General features: G+C 40.3%; 1 protein-coding gene across 1 annotated transcript in view; it reads left to right on the top strand.

Annotated features, from left to right (window-relative positions):
* The window catches only part of LOC117953618 (zinc finger protein 135-like), a 12,318-nt gene extending 1,096 nt beyond the window's left edge, over nt 1-11,222 (top strand). Inside the window, exons 2-4 of the mRNA XM_034886809.1 lie at nt 1,476-2,051; nt 7,422-8,159; nt 9,169-11,222. Of these exons, the coding sequence (XP_034742700.1) occupies nt 1,476-2,051; nt 7,422-8,159; nt 9,169-9,950 (2,096 nt within the window). The 3' untranslated portion in view covers nt 9,951-11,222. The remainder of the gene's footprint in view (nt 1-1,475; nt 2,052-7,421; nt 8,160-9,168) is intronic.
* Nucleotides 11,223-13,995: the final 2,773 nt, after the last annotated feature.

Genomic DNA, 13,995 nt, shown 5'->3' with positions numbered 1-13,995 from the left:
TTAACCTGGGATATATCTGACTTGAATACACTCTTACATCACACTTTATCTTAAACTGTGATAAATCTGATTGGGATACACTCTCTTACATCAAACTTTATTTTAACCTGGGATAAATCTGACCGAGGTACAGTCTCTTACATCACACCTTATCTTAACCTGAGATAAATCTGACTGGGATACACTCTCTTACATCAAACTTTATTTTAACCTGGGATAAATCTGACCGAGGTACAGTCTCTTACATCACACTTTATCTAAACCTGAGATAAATCTGACTGGGATAGACTCTCTTACATCACACTTTATCTTAACCTGGGATAAATCTGACTGGGATACACTCTCATACATCACACTTTATCTAAACCTGGGATACATCTGACCGAGGTACACTCTCTTTACATCACACTTTATCTTAACCCGGATAAATCTGACCGGGATACACTCTCTTACATCACACTTTATCTTAACCTGGGATAAATCTGACAGGGATACACTCTTTTACATCACACTTTATCTAAACCTGGGATAAATCTGACCAGGGTACACTCTCTTACATCACACTTTATCTTAACCTGGGATATATCTGACTTGAATACACTCTTACATCACACTTTATCTTAAACTGTGATAAATCTGATTGGGATAAACTCTCTTACATCAAACTTTATTTTAACCTGGGATAAATCTGACCGAGGTACAGTCTCTTACATCACACTTTATCTAAACCTGAGATAAATCTGACCGGGATAGACTCTTACATCACACTTTATCTTAACCTGGGATAAATCTGACTGGGATAAACTCTCTTACATCTCACTTTATCTAAACCTGGGATAAATCTGATCGGGATACACTCTCTTACATCACACTTTATCTTAACCTGGGATAAATCTGACTGGGATAGACTCTAACATCATCCTTTACTATTACACGATGTAGGACAGGGTTTCTAAAAGCTGTTTTATGCTTCTGCGTCGAATCGACGGCGCACCCCTGCAGACCCCTTTGTGTGTCTACACCAGACCCAGCTGCTACAAAAGACCACTGGCAGTCCGCACGTGGCGGCTCCAAAGGGGGCCATCCCATTAGCAGCAAAGAAATGGATGAAAACAAATAGAGAAACGAGGGATGTAGCCATACATACATACAGTGGTGTCCTTTAAAAAAAGAAGAAGAAAAAAACCCACTTTGCTCAAATTTCTCACTTAGCACGTTTTATCAAATTTTTGAGAAATTGTAATGTAACAGTTTAGATTTGTTGTTTCAAAACTATAACGGTATGATATGAAAGTGTGACATACTTATACAATTGAGGATCACAAAAGGTGCATTGCAACCCGGACACACACCCCCCTTTTTATTTTGGTCCCCATTATTTTTGCAGTGAATTTTGTGCTGTTTTACCAGTTTTACAATGACATAAAAACATCAACATTTGAATTACTTTGAACTCTGTCATTGCCTCTCCACAGATCGTCAGAATGATGTTGGTGATGAGAGGAGCTTGCTTGAGCAGGGGCCCGCTGATAAGGACCCAAACATCCTGTCCATACCTGGGGTGCAGGTGAAATGCGAACCTGTGGAGGAAGGAAGTGAAGAGGCCAGAGAAGAAGAACTGGGCTCGTATGACAGGGACAGTGCCCAGTGGAGGTTGACAACACAAACTCCGACAGGATGCAACAATTCCGACTATTTAAGCCTAGGGCAGAACCCTGTGTCGTGTCTCACTGAATCTTCTCTGGACACGGGACTGGCGGCGCCCTTTAGCAGCTCGTCTGGGTGTCAGCAGAGCGCGTTTGGCCGCGGGCTGCTGGGTTACAGTCCGTACCGTAACTCGTACAACATGGTGCGGAGGAGGACGGCGAAGAGGTTAATGTTCAAGAAGGGCTTCATCTGTCCATACTGCGGTAAATGTTTCGAGCGAGCCGGGCACCTGGAGAGGCATAAAAGGATTCACACTGGCGAGAAACCTTACCGCTGCGAGATATGCGGGAGACGCTTCAATCAGAAATGCAGCCTAAAGGAGCACATGAAGATCCACAGAAGATGTAAGTAGCAGGGCTGGGACACGATATGCCTCTGTCCCAATTTGATTCTTTCACGATACTTGGGTGGGGATTCAATTTGTTTTGCCATTCTAGAAGTATCTAGATGAATCGCTAGTATTGATTGTAGTGATTTTCTTATCCTTCTTTAACAAAAAGTTGAATAATACCCTTCTAGAGACAATATATCACGAGACATCTCTAAAAACAAATCATCACATCACATGTCAGTCAGTTGGTGTGACATTTATTTCATTTGTAAAGAATAACAGGACAACGTGGCATAAAGCAAAACGTGGATTCTCTGCTTTTACTCTGTTTAGCTGCATATAATGCAGTCGTTGTCAGCGGTAACGTATAAACAGAATATATTTAGGTGATCAAGATATCCATTCTGGGGAAAAGTATGTCTAAAAAATTGCCATTCATACAGTACGTGAATTGATATTTCACCAATAGTAGAATACTTGTCTTAACATTGCAGGGAATATCAAAAAGGCCTTCCTTTTGTCAACAACTTTTAGAGTAGCCCTTGAGTAAAGCAGTTCGTCGCCTGAAGCTCACTACAAGGAAACAGGGAAAGACTTTTTCAAGCGTTAGTTAGATTAGACCTAAAATGTAAAAAAGTCCCTTAGGCAATATTGTCTTTGTAAACGTTTGAAATGGTGTCTGTGTTGCTGCGCAGGGAGGGTCAGGAGGTTTGGCTGTGGGGCTGGTGTGGAGTTAGTGTCTTGCTCAAGGTCCCTTCAGCAGGGGCTGGATTCGCTCACACCTAGACGCCTGTGGTAGGGCTGCACGACATGAGGAAAACATCTGATTGTGATTACGATATGAATCACGCTAAAGGCGGGAATGATAATTTTTGTATCATTATTCTCGTTTTGCATTGCAGTATTTGAAAATAAAAATAAATAAATAAAATGATTATAGTGTGATTTATCCGAGGATTTGTACCAAACAAAGATCTTGTTCTTTGGTCTGTAGGAAAGGATTTGTAGACGGGGACGTCTCTGCAGCCCACAATACTTCATTCAGAATAGTTTAACACATATTTTGCCTTTAGCAAATATTGCGCTCCCCCCTGCGATTTGGAAAGCGCCCTAGTCCACATTGCGATTTTGATAAAATTGCCAATGATTGTGCAGCCCTAGCCTTTGATCCCTGTCTTTCTGCCTGCATACGGTATTCATATTTAACTGGATGATTGCATAAGTGAAGTTAGGGAAAAAATTCTTACTATTACTCATCTACTTGGAACGTCGTTGCATGTATTGAACTTGAAATAGTTCAACACAGACAACAGTTAAAACACCTTCAACTGTGAAATTTCCCTTTTTTAGATTTTTTTTTTCGCTTCACTTTTTTTCATTCAGAACATAAGACAAAATAAGATATAACATGCAAAATGTAATGTGCAAAATACGTGTTTTATCCATTACATTGTTTTTCTGATCGTAATCAATATTATAATTTGAAATAATTGCACGGCCGTACTTAAAGTTCATAGCATAAAGATTTCCCTTGGACCTTGAATAATGTATGTAGAAATATATATACAGTGAGGTAAATAAGTATTTGAACACCCTGCTATTTTGCAAGTTCTCCCACTTAGAAATCATGGAGGGGTTTGAAATTGTCATTGTAGGTGCATGTCGACTGTGAGAGACATAATCTATGAAACAAAATCCAGAAATCACAATGTATGATTTTTTAAAACTGTTTATTTGTATGATACAGCTGCAAATAAGTATTTGAACACCTGTTTATCAGCTAGAATTCTGACCCTCAAAGATCTGCCCTCAAAATGTCCACCTCCACTTCATTTATTATCCTAAATTAGATGCACCTGTTTGAGGTTGTTAGCTGCAGAAAGACACCTGTCCACCCCATACAATCAGTAGGAATCCAACTACTAACATGGCCAAGACCAAAGAGCTGTCCAAAGACACTAGAGACAAAATTGTACTCCTCCACAAGGCTGGAAAGGGCTACGGGGAAATTGCCAATTAGCTTGGGGAAAAAAGTCCACTGTTGGAGCAATCATTAGAAAATGGAAGAAGCTAAACATGACTGTCAATCTCCCTCGGACTGGGGCTCCAGGCAAGATCTCACCTCGTGGGGTCTCAATGATCCTAAGAAGGTGAGAAATCAGCCCAGAACTACACGGGAGGAGCTGGTGAATGACCTGAAAAGAGCTGGGACCACAGTTTCCAAGGTTACTGTTGGTAATACACTAAGACGTCATGGTTTGAAGTCATCCATGGCACGGAAGGTTCCCCTGCTTAAACCTGCACATGTCATGACATCCTTCCCTCAGTTAGACCATTGAAGATGGGTCGAGGCTGGGTCTTCCAACATGACAATGACCCAAAGCACACAACCAGGATAACCAAGGAGTGGCTCTGGAAGAAGCATAGCAAGGTTCAGGCGTGGCCTAGCCAGTCTCCAGACCTAAAACCAATAGAGAATCTTGTGAGAGAGCTCAAACTCTGTGTTTCTCAGCGACAGCCCAGAAACCTGACTGATCTAGAGAAGATCTGTATGGAGGAGTGGGCCAAAATCCCTTCTGCAGTGTGTGCAAACCTGGTGAAAAAATTACAGGAAACGTTTGACCTCTGGAATTGCAAACAAAGGCTACTGTACCAAATGTTAACATTGATTTTCTCAGGTGTTCAAATACTTATTTGCGCGTGTATCATACAAATAAATAGTAAAAAAATCATACATTGTGATTTCTGGATTTTTTTACTTAGATTACGTCTCTCACAGTGGACATGCACCTACGATGACCATTTCAGACCCCTCCAGGATTTCTAAGTGGGAGAACATGCAAAATAGCAGGGTGTTCAAATGCTTATTTTGCTCACTGTATATGATAATGTGTGACTCTCCACTAACGTTTCTCTGAATTTGAAGCGCCTCTAAATCTCCCTGACACGTTGATAGCTAGTATTTCTGTTATTTTTCTTTGCTGTCTGGGAGTCTTGGTTCAGTTCGCAGTTGGAAGTCTCTGGCTGTGACATTCCTCGGCGTCACAGCAAGCAGAGAAAAACTCTGTGGTTTAGGCCAGACGGGAGGAAACGGGGGGGGATGGGGACTGTGTTTGCCTGGCTTGTTTATAAGAAGGCCGGCCTTTTAATATCCTCTCTGCTTCCCCAGGGCGAGACTTATTGGATATTTATTACTGGGGTTGCATCTCACTTCATGTCCTTGCCCATATTACTGTAAGGCTGTTTTTAAGTGGCTGCAAGCAGCTTTCCCTTTTTATCCATGATTTTTCCATCTGAATACTGTCGAATTCATAATGCCTCCATTGCAGGACGTTTTGTTAGGCATGGCTCACCTATTCCCTCTGATTTGTGTTAAAGGAGAACTTCATTGCCTAATTTGCTGAGGGCTGTAGCACATACAGTAGATCGGTGGTGTACATTTTTACAAACCTGGATCTTACGGACAATGAATTCTGACAGATTAAAGTGCTCTTATTATGCTTTTGGGCTTTTTCCCTTTCCTTTATCCTGTTATATATCTTTTGTGTGAACGTTAATAGGTTTAGAAAGTGAAAAAGTCCAAACTCCCCCCCCCACAAACTGCACCAAACAGCTCTGTTGTAGTCCAGCCTTCACTTCACCGTGACAAACGTGCGTCACTTTGTAACACACATTATAATGCTCGCCAATATGCTAGCATGGTCCTCATACTCTGCTTCTGACTAGCTACTGCACATGTTTGACTCCCAACATAGATGGAACAGAAGTGAGATGCCTCACTCTGTAGCTAAAACGGAGAGCTCAACACACAGGGTGAAAACAGGAGCTGTAGCAATGAGCAGTACAACAAAAATATGGTGTTTTTCAAAAATGAAACCATGTAAACCCATTCTGATTTAACCTCTAAATACAATTATGAACCTGAAAAAGAGCATATAATGAGCACTTTAACACAAATTGGAGGATAACCTTTTCCCATGTTTGAATGGTGATTTGATTTTTTTTTTTTTTGGCATTCTAATACATCTGTATCTGAATACACTGTACAGATTATTGGACAGAAATCATATCATTTCTATTTTTTGTGGGAAAGGTCATGGGGAGACTGGGGCGTAAACACGGGGACAGACAGGTTTGGGGATAAATGTGTTAAACTGGTATAAACTAAAAGGATATGAGACATAGGGGTGGAACAAAATATTGATACGTCAATATATCGCTCTCCTGTTTAATGCGATAAGAGTATCGATACTACGGGTGTGAAAAAAATCAATTTGTATTCAAAATCATTTCAGAGAATTCCAAAAATCAATTATTTTTTCTTTTTTTAAAAAACATATTTAATTGTATGTCTAATGCAATCAGATGACAGATAGATACTTGAGATACTTTATTGATCACCAAGTGGAAATTCAAGGTCCCAGTAGCTTACAGACATCCCACACTACATACACATACATTATAACAGGATGATCAAATAAGAAACAAATCCACATGAAAAATACATACATACATACATATATAGGAAAAGTAATTACGTACACGTACATACTGTAAATCATTATTTGAATTGATATTGAATCGAATCATAAACCTAAAAATTGGAATTGAATCGTCACATTTTCTGAATTGTACACCCCTAATTGATACGCTGGCGTCAAATATGGATATTTTAATGAATAAAATAAGGCGTTATGAATAGATTTCCCTGCTCCCAGCATGGCTACTTCATGGCTCCTCAAGCTGGCGCTCAACACATGAACGAGGGAAAGTTGAACAAAAGTTAACAAGCCAAAGAGGAAAAGGTTTTTCAGTGGGATGGTGGACAGGAGTTTGAGGAAAATCACAGACGCCCCCCCCCCCCCAGCCACGTTTAAGTCCAGAGTCTGGACCCAGAGTTGCTCTATACTCGTGTCATTTTAAATTTACAGAGTGAAAAACTCATCCTGCGTAATTGTGCTGTTTTCTAACAGTTTGGACATGTAGTGAGTAAAGAGAAAGAACCTGCACTCAACGTTCTCACAGGCATTTGGTGTTCATAGTTAGACCCATGTCATGATGTTTCGTTATAGGATTGGCTAACAATATATTGATTATTGCAGAATTTCTGCATGGTGATATTATGGGTATTGAGCTATCGTATCGTGAGGTACCCTGTGATTCCCACCTTCCCCCTAATGAGGGGTGATTACCTCCCTTCCCCCTAATGAGGACGTTGTTAGTTGTATGAAATTGTTTTAATTTTGAAAGCAACCTTTGCCTGACGTACATACTGTATATGGCCAAACCATTCTGTATGTTAAAATGTTTTAGGCTTGAAAGGTTTTTCTTCTTAGATGCGGGTGGTAAAAGTGCATACATTGATTTCTTTCTACTTAAACAGGTATTGAGCCCAGTCCACTCCACATCAAAGTGGGCAAAGAGAAACAGACTCCCGAGGGGAACCCATGTGCCGATACTCGTCGCACGGAAGAAGAGAGCCAGGGGGACGCTGAGGACGGCCTACCTAAGAACGAGGATAATCTTACAACACCCTTACACGTCAAATCTGAGCCCGCAGAGGACAACCTATTACAACCGGCGTTTCACGGAGAAACAGAGCGGATGGGGGACAACCTCAGTGAAAACTTCACAACATTTGAGAGAGACAGCCAGCAGTGGTTGACCAGATTACACGGGCAAAACCACGCGGAGATCAGCGGTGCAGAGTATCTGGGCGCCTCGGCCTTCCCGGGGATAGCTCAGTTACTGCCGCCGCCAGTCGAAGCTTCTTGTAGCACGTTCTCCTTTCCAGGGAAATCGTACGGGGAACTCAAACGCAGCGCGGTCTCCCAAACACCTTACGGGTCCCCAGACATGGTTCCATCAAGCGAGGCGGGCTTGCACGGAATGGCGGCAGCCGGGCTGAGTCACCCCAGACCTGGAACCAGGTCGATTCAGATGATCAAACCAAAGAAAAGCTTTGTCTGCTCGTACTGCGGCAAGGTCTTTGAGCGCGTCGGCCACCTCGACAGACACTTACGAATTCATACCGGGGAGAAGCCGTACGGTTGCCATATCTGCGGGAGGTGCTTCAATCAGAAGAGTAGCCTCAAGGGCCACATGAAGACGCACAGGAACGGTAAGAGGCCAACTGTCACTCCCAGATAAGATAGGGTTGTAATGTAATGTAATGTACTTTAGCAGACTTTTCAGGTACCTGTACTTTATTCCGTTATTTACATTTTTGGGGACGTTTTGTTTTACTCTAATACATTTCCTAATTGAAAAGTGCACTTTTCTACACTACCTTTCTCACAAGCATCCATGTTACTCATCAAAATCAGAAAAAAATTGTTAGACTGCAAAAAAGCAGCTTTGGTGAATGACAACCTTAATGATATGATGAATGTGAATGATAACCTTAAACACCTGTAGCCGTATTTGCAAAATATGTTTTCGTATGTTGGAGTGAAAAATTTAATTTCTATTTCTGTATTTCTCTTTGCTGATGTCAGCTCTCTGAAAATATGCAGTGTTTGGTCCTTTCACTTGGGAGCCACAATAAAGTTCTTAATCAAAGTTATTTTCTACTTTTACTTCTAGTTATGTACATTTAATATCAGAAAATTGTTTTTGATATTTAAGTACAGTCAATATTAGATACTTTAAGACTTTTACTCAAGTAATATTCTCAAAGGTGACTTTAACTTCTACCAGAGTCCTTTTCTAGATACTTTTACTTCCACTCAAGTGTGGTTTTCCAGTAGTTTACACAAGACTGAACATAACCTTACAATTATTTTTCATATTAATAATGTCTATTGTTTTTCTGATAAATTTATCCGTCTGAAATGCAAATATTTGGTTGATTATCATTGAAACCTTAAAAACTAGCAAATATTAACGTTTGAGAAGCTGGAGCAAGGTATTTTCATTACACGTCTATAAGGTGATGTAATAACAGATTCTTTTTTCTGTAACCAAAGGTGACACACAGGCAATAGTTTTTTATAAAAAAGTGGGGTTTTCTAAAAAAGAAATATTTTCCAAAAGTGCTGTCTTGAAATAGAGTTTAGAAAATACTAAATTAAGAGATCTGTTAACACTGTTTGCTCATGTCTTTCTGTCGCCTTTGTTTTTCTGAAAAGGGGACATCGCAGATGTGCCGGAGGCCCATCACCTGATGTTTACGATGCCTGATAGCCAGCCGTTGAAGAACCTGGCAGAAGCCAAGACCGGACTGGCAGCTTTAGAGGAACAGTTCCTGGGCACCACGTACGGCGAGGCAGCTGCTGAGCAAACAGTGATGGTCAAGCTGGAGCCAAACGGGGAGGATTTCCAAACTCTATTGACTGATAACGGCACCGGAGCACCCGGGCACAGGCAGCAGTGGACATCTGGGATAGAGAAGAGTAGTGATCCTGACCAAACGGTCTCCGTGCTTTTACAGGATGCCAAGTATCACCTCAGTCCCGCTGCTGGAGCAGCCAACGGGCAGCAGGGATTTACATCGTCAATAAGGGATCTGCCTCTTGTAGACAACAAAGAAAAGAAAGAAACGGTGCACAATAATCAGTATTCTATGATGGGTATGCAATCAAGAAGCTCTGATATGGCTCTGGCACCTGAGCTGCAAGATCAACATATTGCACCAGATGCAGCTGTGAATGAGTACACGGCACTGAGTGATAGGTCTCGCGAGGGAGGTGTGTTTGAATTTAATATAAGCGCCTCAGGCAACCAGGCGGACAACTGTGACAGGCAAAATTGCTTTATATGCTCGAGTTGTGGGCAAAGCTTTGATAGCTTTAATTTATTTCAGAGGCACCAGTGTAAAAGTATCACAGAGCAGTCCTTCAGCTGTGATATATGTGGGAAGATTTTCAATCAGATGAGCATCCTGAAATTGCACCTTAAACTTCATGTATGATATACACAACAAAAGGAGAACTACACGATTCTCCACCAAGCTTCTTCACATTCAATCACAGTATAGCACATGGCAAAGTGCCCGTGTGACATCTCAATAAATGCTCCGCATGTCCCAAAAGTTAATGCAGAAGAAAAATAGTTTTCTATTTGTAGTATTGATTAATTACAATCTTCTTCGCAGTAGGGCCAGTCCGTCACATTTCCAGTACAACATGTACTTTGCACAAAATCTTTTACTTTTACTTTGACCTACTTCTTCTCCTAATGTATAAAAAAAAATGTTTCAAGTTGATCAATCATTGTTGGGTGTTTGACTGTTGATCCTTGCATGCTTAAGCTTGATTTTACGCTTCTGCGTGTGTGGTAGAGCGAGTGAGAGAGTGACGGTGATTAGCTTCGGAGTGAGTACCAACTCTAGATTCATAGGGTGACAAACAAAGTGTCTCCCCTGTTCTTTCTGACCATGGTGGGACATCTGTAGGAGAAAAAGTCATCCCTCTCCCGGACTTCATGTCGTTTATGGAGAAGGAGAACCAGGAATTGAGTCAGGGGGAATGCAACGCTGCCAAGCCATGGCAGAGAGCAGCAGGTCAGGCTACAACATAGGGTCCGGCGTAGCGTCCGCATCTCCACCACCTTACATACTGTACGTGACCATGGCGTAGACGTAACGCAGAAGCATAAGTCACGCTTTAAAACTGGCCAGGTCTAGGCTTTGAAATGACTTTAATTTACTTTTGGCGTCGTGCTGGCAACAATTCCAAAACAATCTTCTTGGGACCATTTAACCATTAATCGAATAAGAATTTTGTATAAAAAGGCTGATAAATCTCAATGAACGGTTACCATGAAAAGATACAGCAACACAATTTTCTGTTCACGTGAACGGGGAATGTTGATAGAGACGGTCTCTGCTACTGGAGGAGCAGAAGAACTTGAAAAGCTGTGAGCGGCAGTTGGTAGTTGAGTTACCTGAGAAAAGGGGGCTTTGAGCCGGGGACAGGGCACCATGAGCTGCCGCTCATTTCTGCTGACATTATGGTTAGGTTTTGCCAACAAAAAGTGAGCATTACGCTGCACCAAAACAACTAGTCAAGTTTAGGAAAAAGATCGTGGTTTGGATTAGAACAATGCCAAGGAACACGCTTTTCCAGGGTTAAAGTCCTTTGTTTCTCCCGGGAAAGCAAAATCCACTCACCAGCTTGAACATGCAGCTTTTTATGACAGTTCATTAAGTATTGAATGGAAAGCATATATATATATATATATATATATATATATATATATATATATATATATATATATATATATATATATATATATATATATATTTCCCCCCTTTTTGTGCTTGTTCGAAAATGTATCCGATCCGTGACTTAGAACTGTGATCCGAACCGTAACTTTTGTGATCCGGTGCACCTCTAATTAGCACCCCGCACTCTTTCAGCATATTGTAACTTAAGTTGTCTAAGTGAACACTTGACCTCTGCACCTTCTCTTGGCTCTGTTTTCAGGCTTTAGAAAATGTAGCCCGTGATGCTGTGGCCAATCACAGGTCATTTCAGAGATAGCCGAAGCGTTCCTATTGGCTGTTCTGCGCGCATTGCCTGTGTGACGGAGAGTGTAGAGGAAGAGGTCCCACTCTACTTCAAATTCTGGTGTTGTTGTTTTTGTTTCCTACCAACTGCAGCTTAAATCCCTATGCAGTGAAATCAAACAAAGCTGTCACATTTTCTGTCAGACTGATCACTTACTCTAATTATTTTAATGATACTTGTCTTTGTTTAATACGGTAACAAGCAAATAGCATTAAGTTAATGCTGACCACTCCACTTACTGAAATACCATTTTTTTTGCTGTTTTCACAGTCAATGAAGTCTCTACTAATAGTGTTGGGTCATCAATATTGGCCGTAACTCAACCTTTTTCAGTCAAACTAAACTAACCTCACCCTCATCCAGAATCAAAGCTCTATACAGTTCTATGTTCCTTAGATTACATGTATTCAAACATGTGTCTTTTAAATAACAAGTATTGAGAAGACAATTTGCACTGTAACTGAATTTCCTGGTTGGAAACATGCTTTTTATCAACCATGATACATACTGTCAGCGTGATTTTTGTTCTTTAGTGTGAGGTAGGGTTTGAAGATATTACACTGTTAGGCTAAACAGTATTTAGTGGAATTTGGCTGAATCAGATCAAATTACGGTATGCAAAGTTCATAGATTTAGGATGTCAGCCTATAGATCTAGCATGTCTCTTCCATAAAATATGAAATCAATCAGTTTTCATCAAGACATTCTACGATTGCTAACCGTTATTGTACTAAGATACATTTTTGTGATGTGGATCTTCATCAGTATATTGCATTTGAAAATATGGAATAATGCCAAATTTTTCTTTTGAGGAGAAGGCAGTGAGGGAAAGTTGTTAATAGAGATGTTTTCTGTTGATAAAAAAGGTGTACAGTAGTGTCTTAATTTTAAGTTGAACAAAACAAACCCTACTTTCATACAACGATGTACTGTATACGTAAAATAACTGTTGCCTTTCAAGCTGCATGGATTCTTCATGTGTTCTTGGAAAAAGGAAAGGGATTACAGGAAATGAATGCTAAGTAAAATGCAGGGAACTAAAGAAACATGGATTACCTCAGTGGTACACAGTCATGGATTTTGAAGCTACTCTTTTATTTTGAAGCTACTATTTATTTTGGGGGCGATAATTTTACAAAGTATGCCCTGGGTTAATGGCATTGGCTCTCAGATAAGAACAAATTACACAGCCAGTGTTAAAATGTAATATAAAAAGCCATTAAACTGGTTGAGTAAATAGTTGGTTCTGAATGAATGAAGCAGTTTGCATTAGTTTGGAGCAGGTGGCGGGACCTGAAGGGGTCATTAAACTAATGTGACAGCACTTAACTCCAGCTGAGCCCACAGAAGGGGCACCTATCAAGGGCCAACAGGGTGACACAAAACCTTTACAGTACAGTATGAGTGCCTACATTTCACACATGGGAATGAAATCCCAAACCCTGCCACTAAAGTGTTACTTTTTCTTTTGTTATTAAATTTAAAAACAATCTTTAAAAGTGTTAATATGACACCCAATTGTAGCAATAGTTTATCACATTACCCAGGATGTTAGATTACCATTGAACAGATTAATATAATGAGAAAATCAGTTTTTCTGTTTTCTTGTTTTTGTATTTTTAAATAAATTCAGTTCCTCAAGTTGTGGAGTCTGGTACTTTGGTCTGGTTATTTTAATAGTAATTTGTGTAAATGCATGATTGTTTAATGTTAAATCATTTTTTACAACTTCCTCCATTGCCCTTCTGTTACTCCCGCCTTGCCTACGTTCAATTCCATTCAATGCAATTCAATGCAATTTTATTTATAGTGTCAATTCATAACAAGCGTTATCTCGAGACACTTTACAGATGGAGGTCTAGACCACACTCCAGAATTTACAAGGACCAAACAGTTCTAGTAGTTTCCTACAGAGCCAGCAACAGTGCAACTGTGGCGAGGAAAAACTTCCTTTACTTCTAGCATTACCACATTCATTGAAAATGTGTCAAATTGGATCTATAAGAGACCGTAATAAACAGAAGAGGACCAAAAATGGATCCATCAGGGACTTCCAAATGTCTAGGGTCACAAATCACAGCTTGGGCCTTTAGAATCAACTTGTCTTAATGCTAACTAGTTTACTGGTGATTATTTTAATCAAGCTTGTATTTTATAGTATTAATGGTAGATTTGAGTTGGGGTCTGTGCTATTCTACAATTTGTTTTCAAAAGTGGACTGGTTTTGGTGAGCCTTCTTAGGATTTATGAATGCGTGTGAATTTATGAAAAAAAGCAATACCGTCATTTTTAAGGCTGCAGTTGTCTGCCACACTTGTAAAGGTAAGTCACTTTTAGGTTTTACCTGAAACACCATCGAGTAATGTCAAATAAATGTTAAGGCAATCATCTCAGACTCTTGTTCCTTTCTTCCTTGTTGGCTTTAGATTACTGCGTCCCTACTCG

The sequence above is a fragment of the Etheostoma cragini genome, chromosome 12 (assembly GCF_013103735.1).
Source record: "Etheostoma cragini isolate CJK2018 chromosome 12, CSU_Ecrag_1.0, whole genome shotgun sequence".
In the NCBI taxonomy this organism is placed as follows: Eukaryota; Metazoa; Chordata; class Actinopteri; order Perciformes; family Percidae; genus Etheostoma; species Etheostoma cragini.
This window is presented reverse-complemented; position numbering and strand designations above follow the sequence as displayed.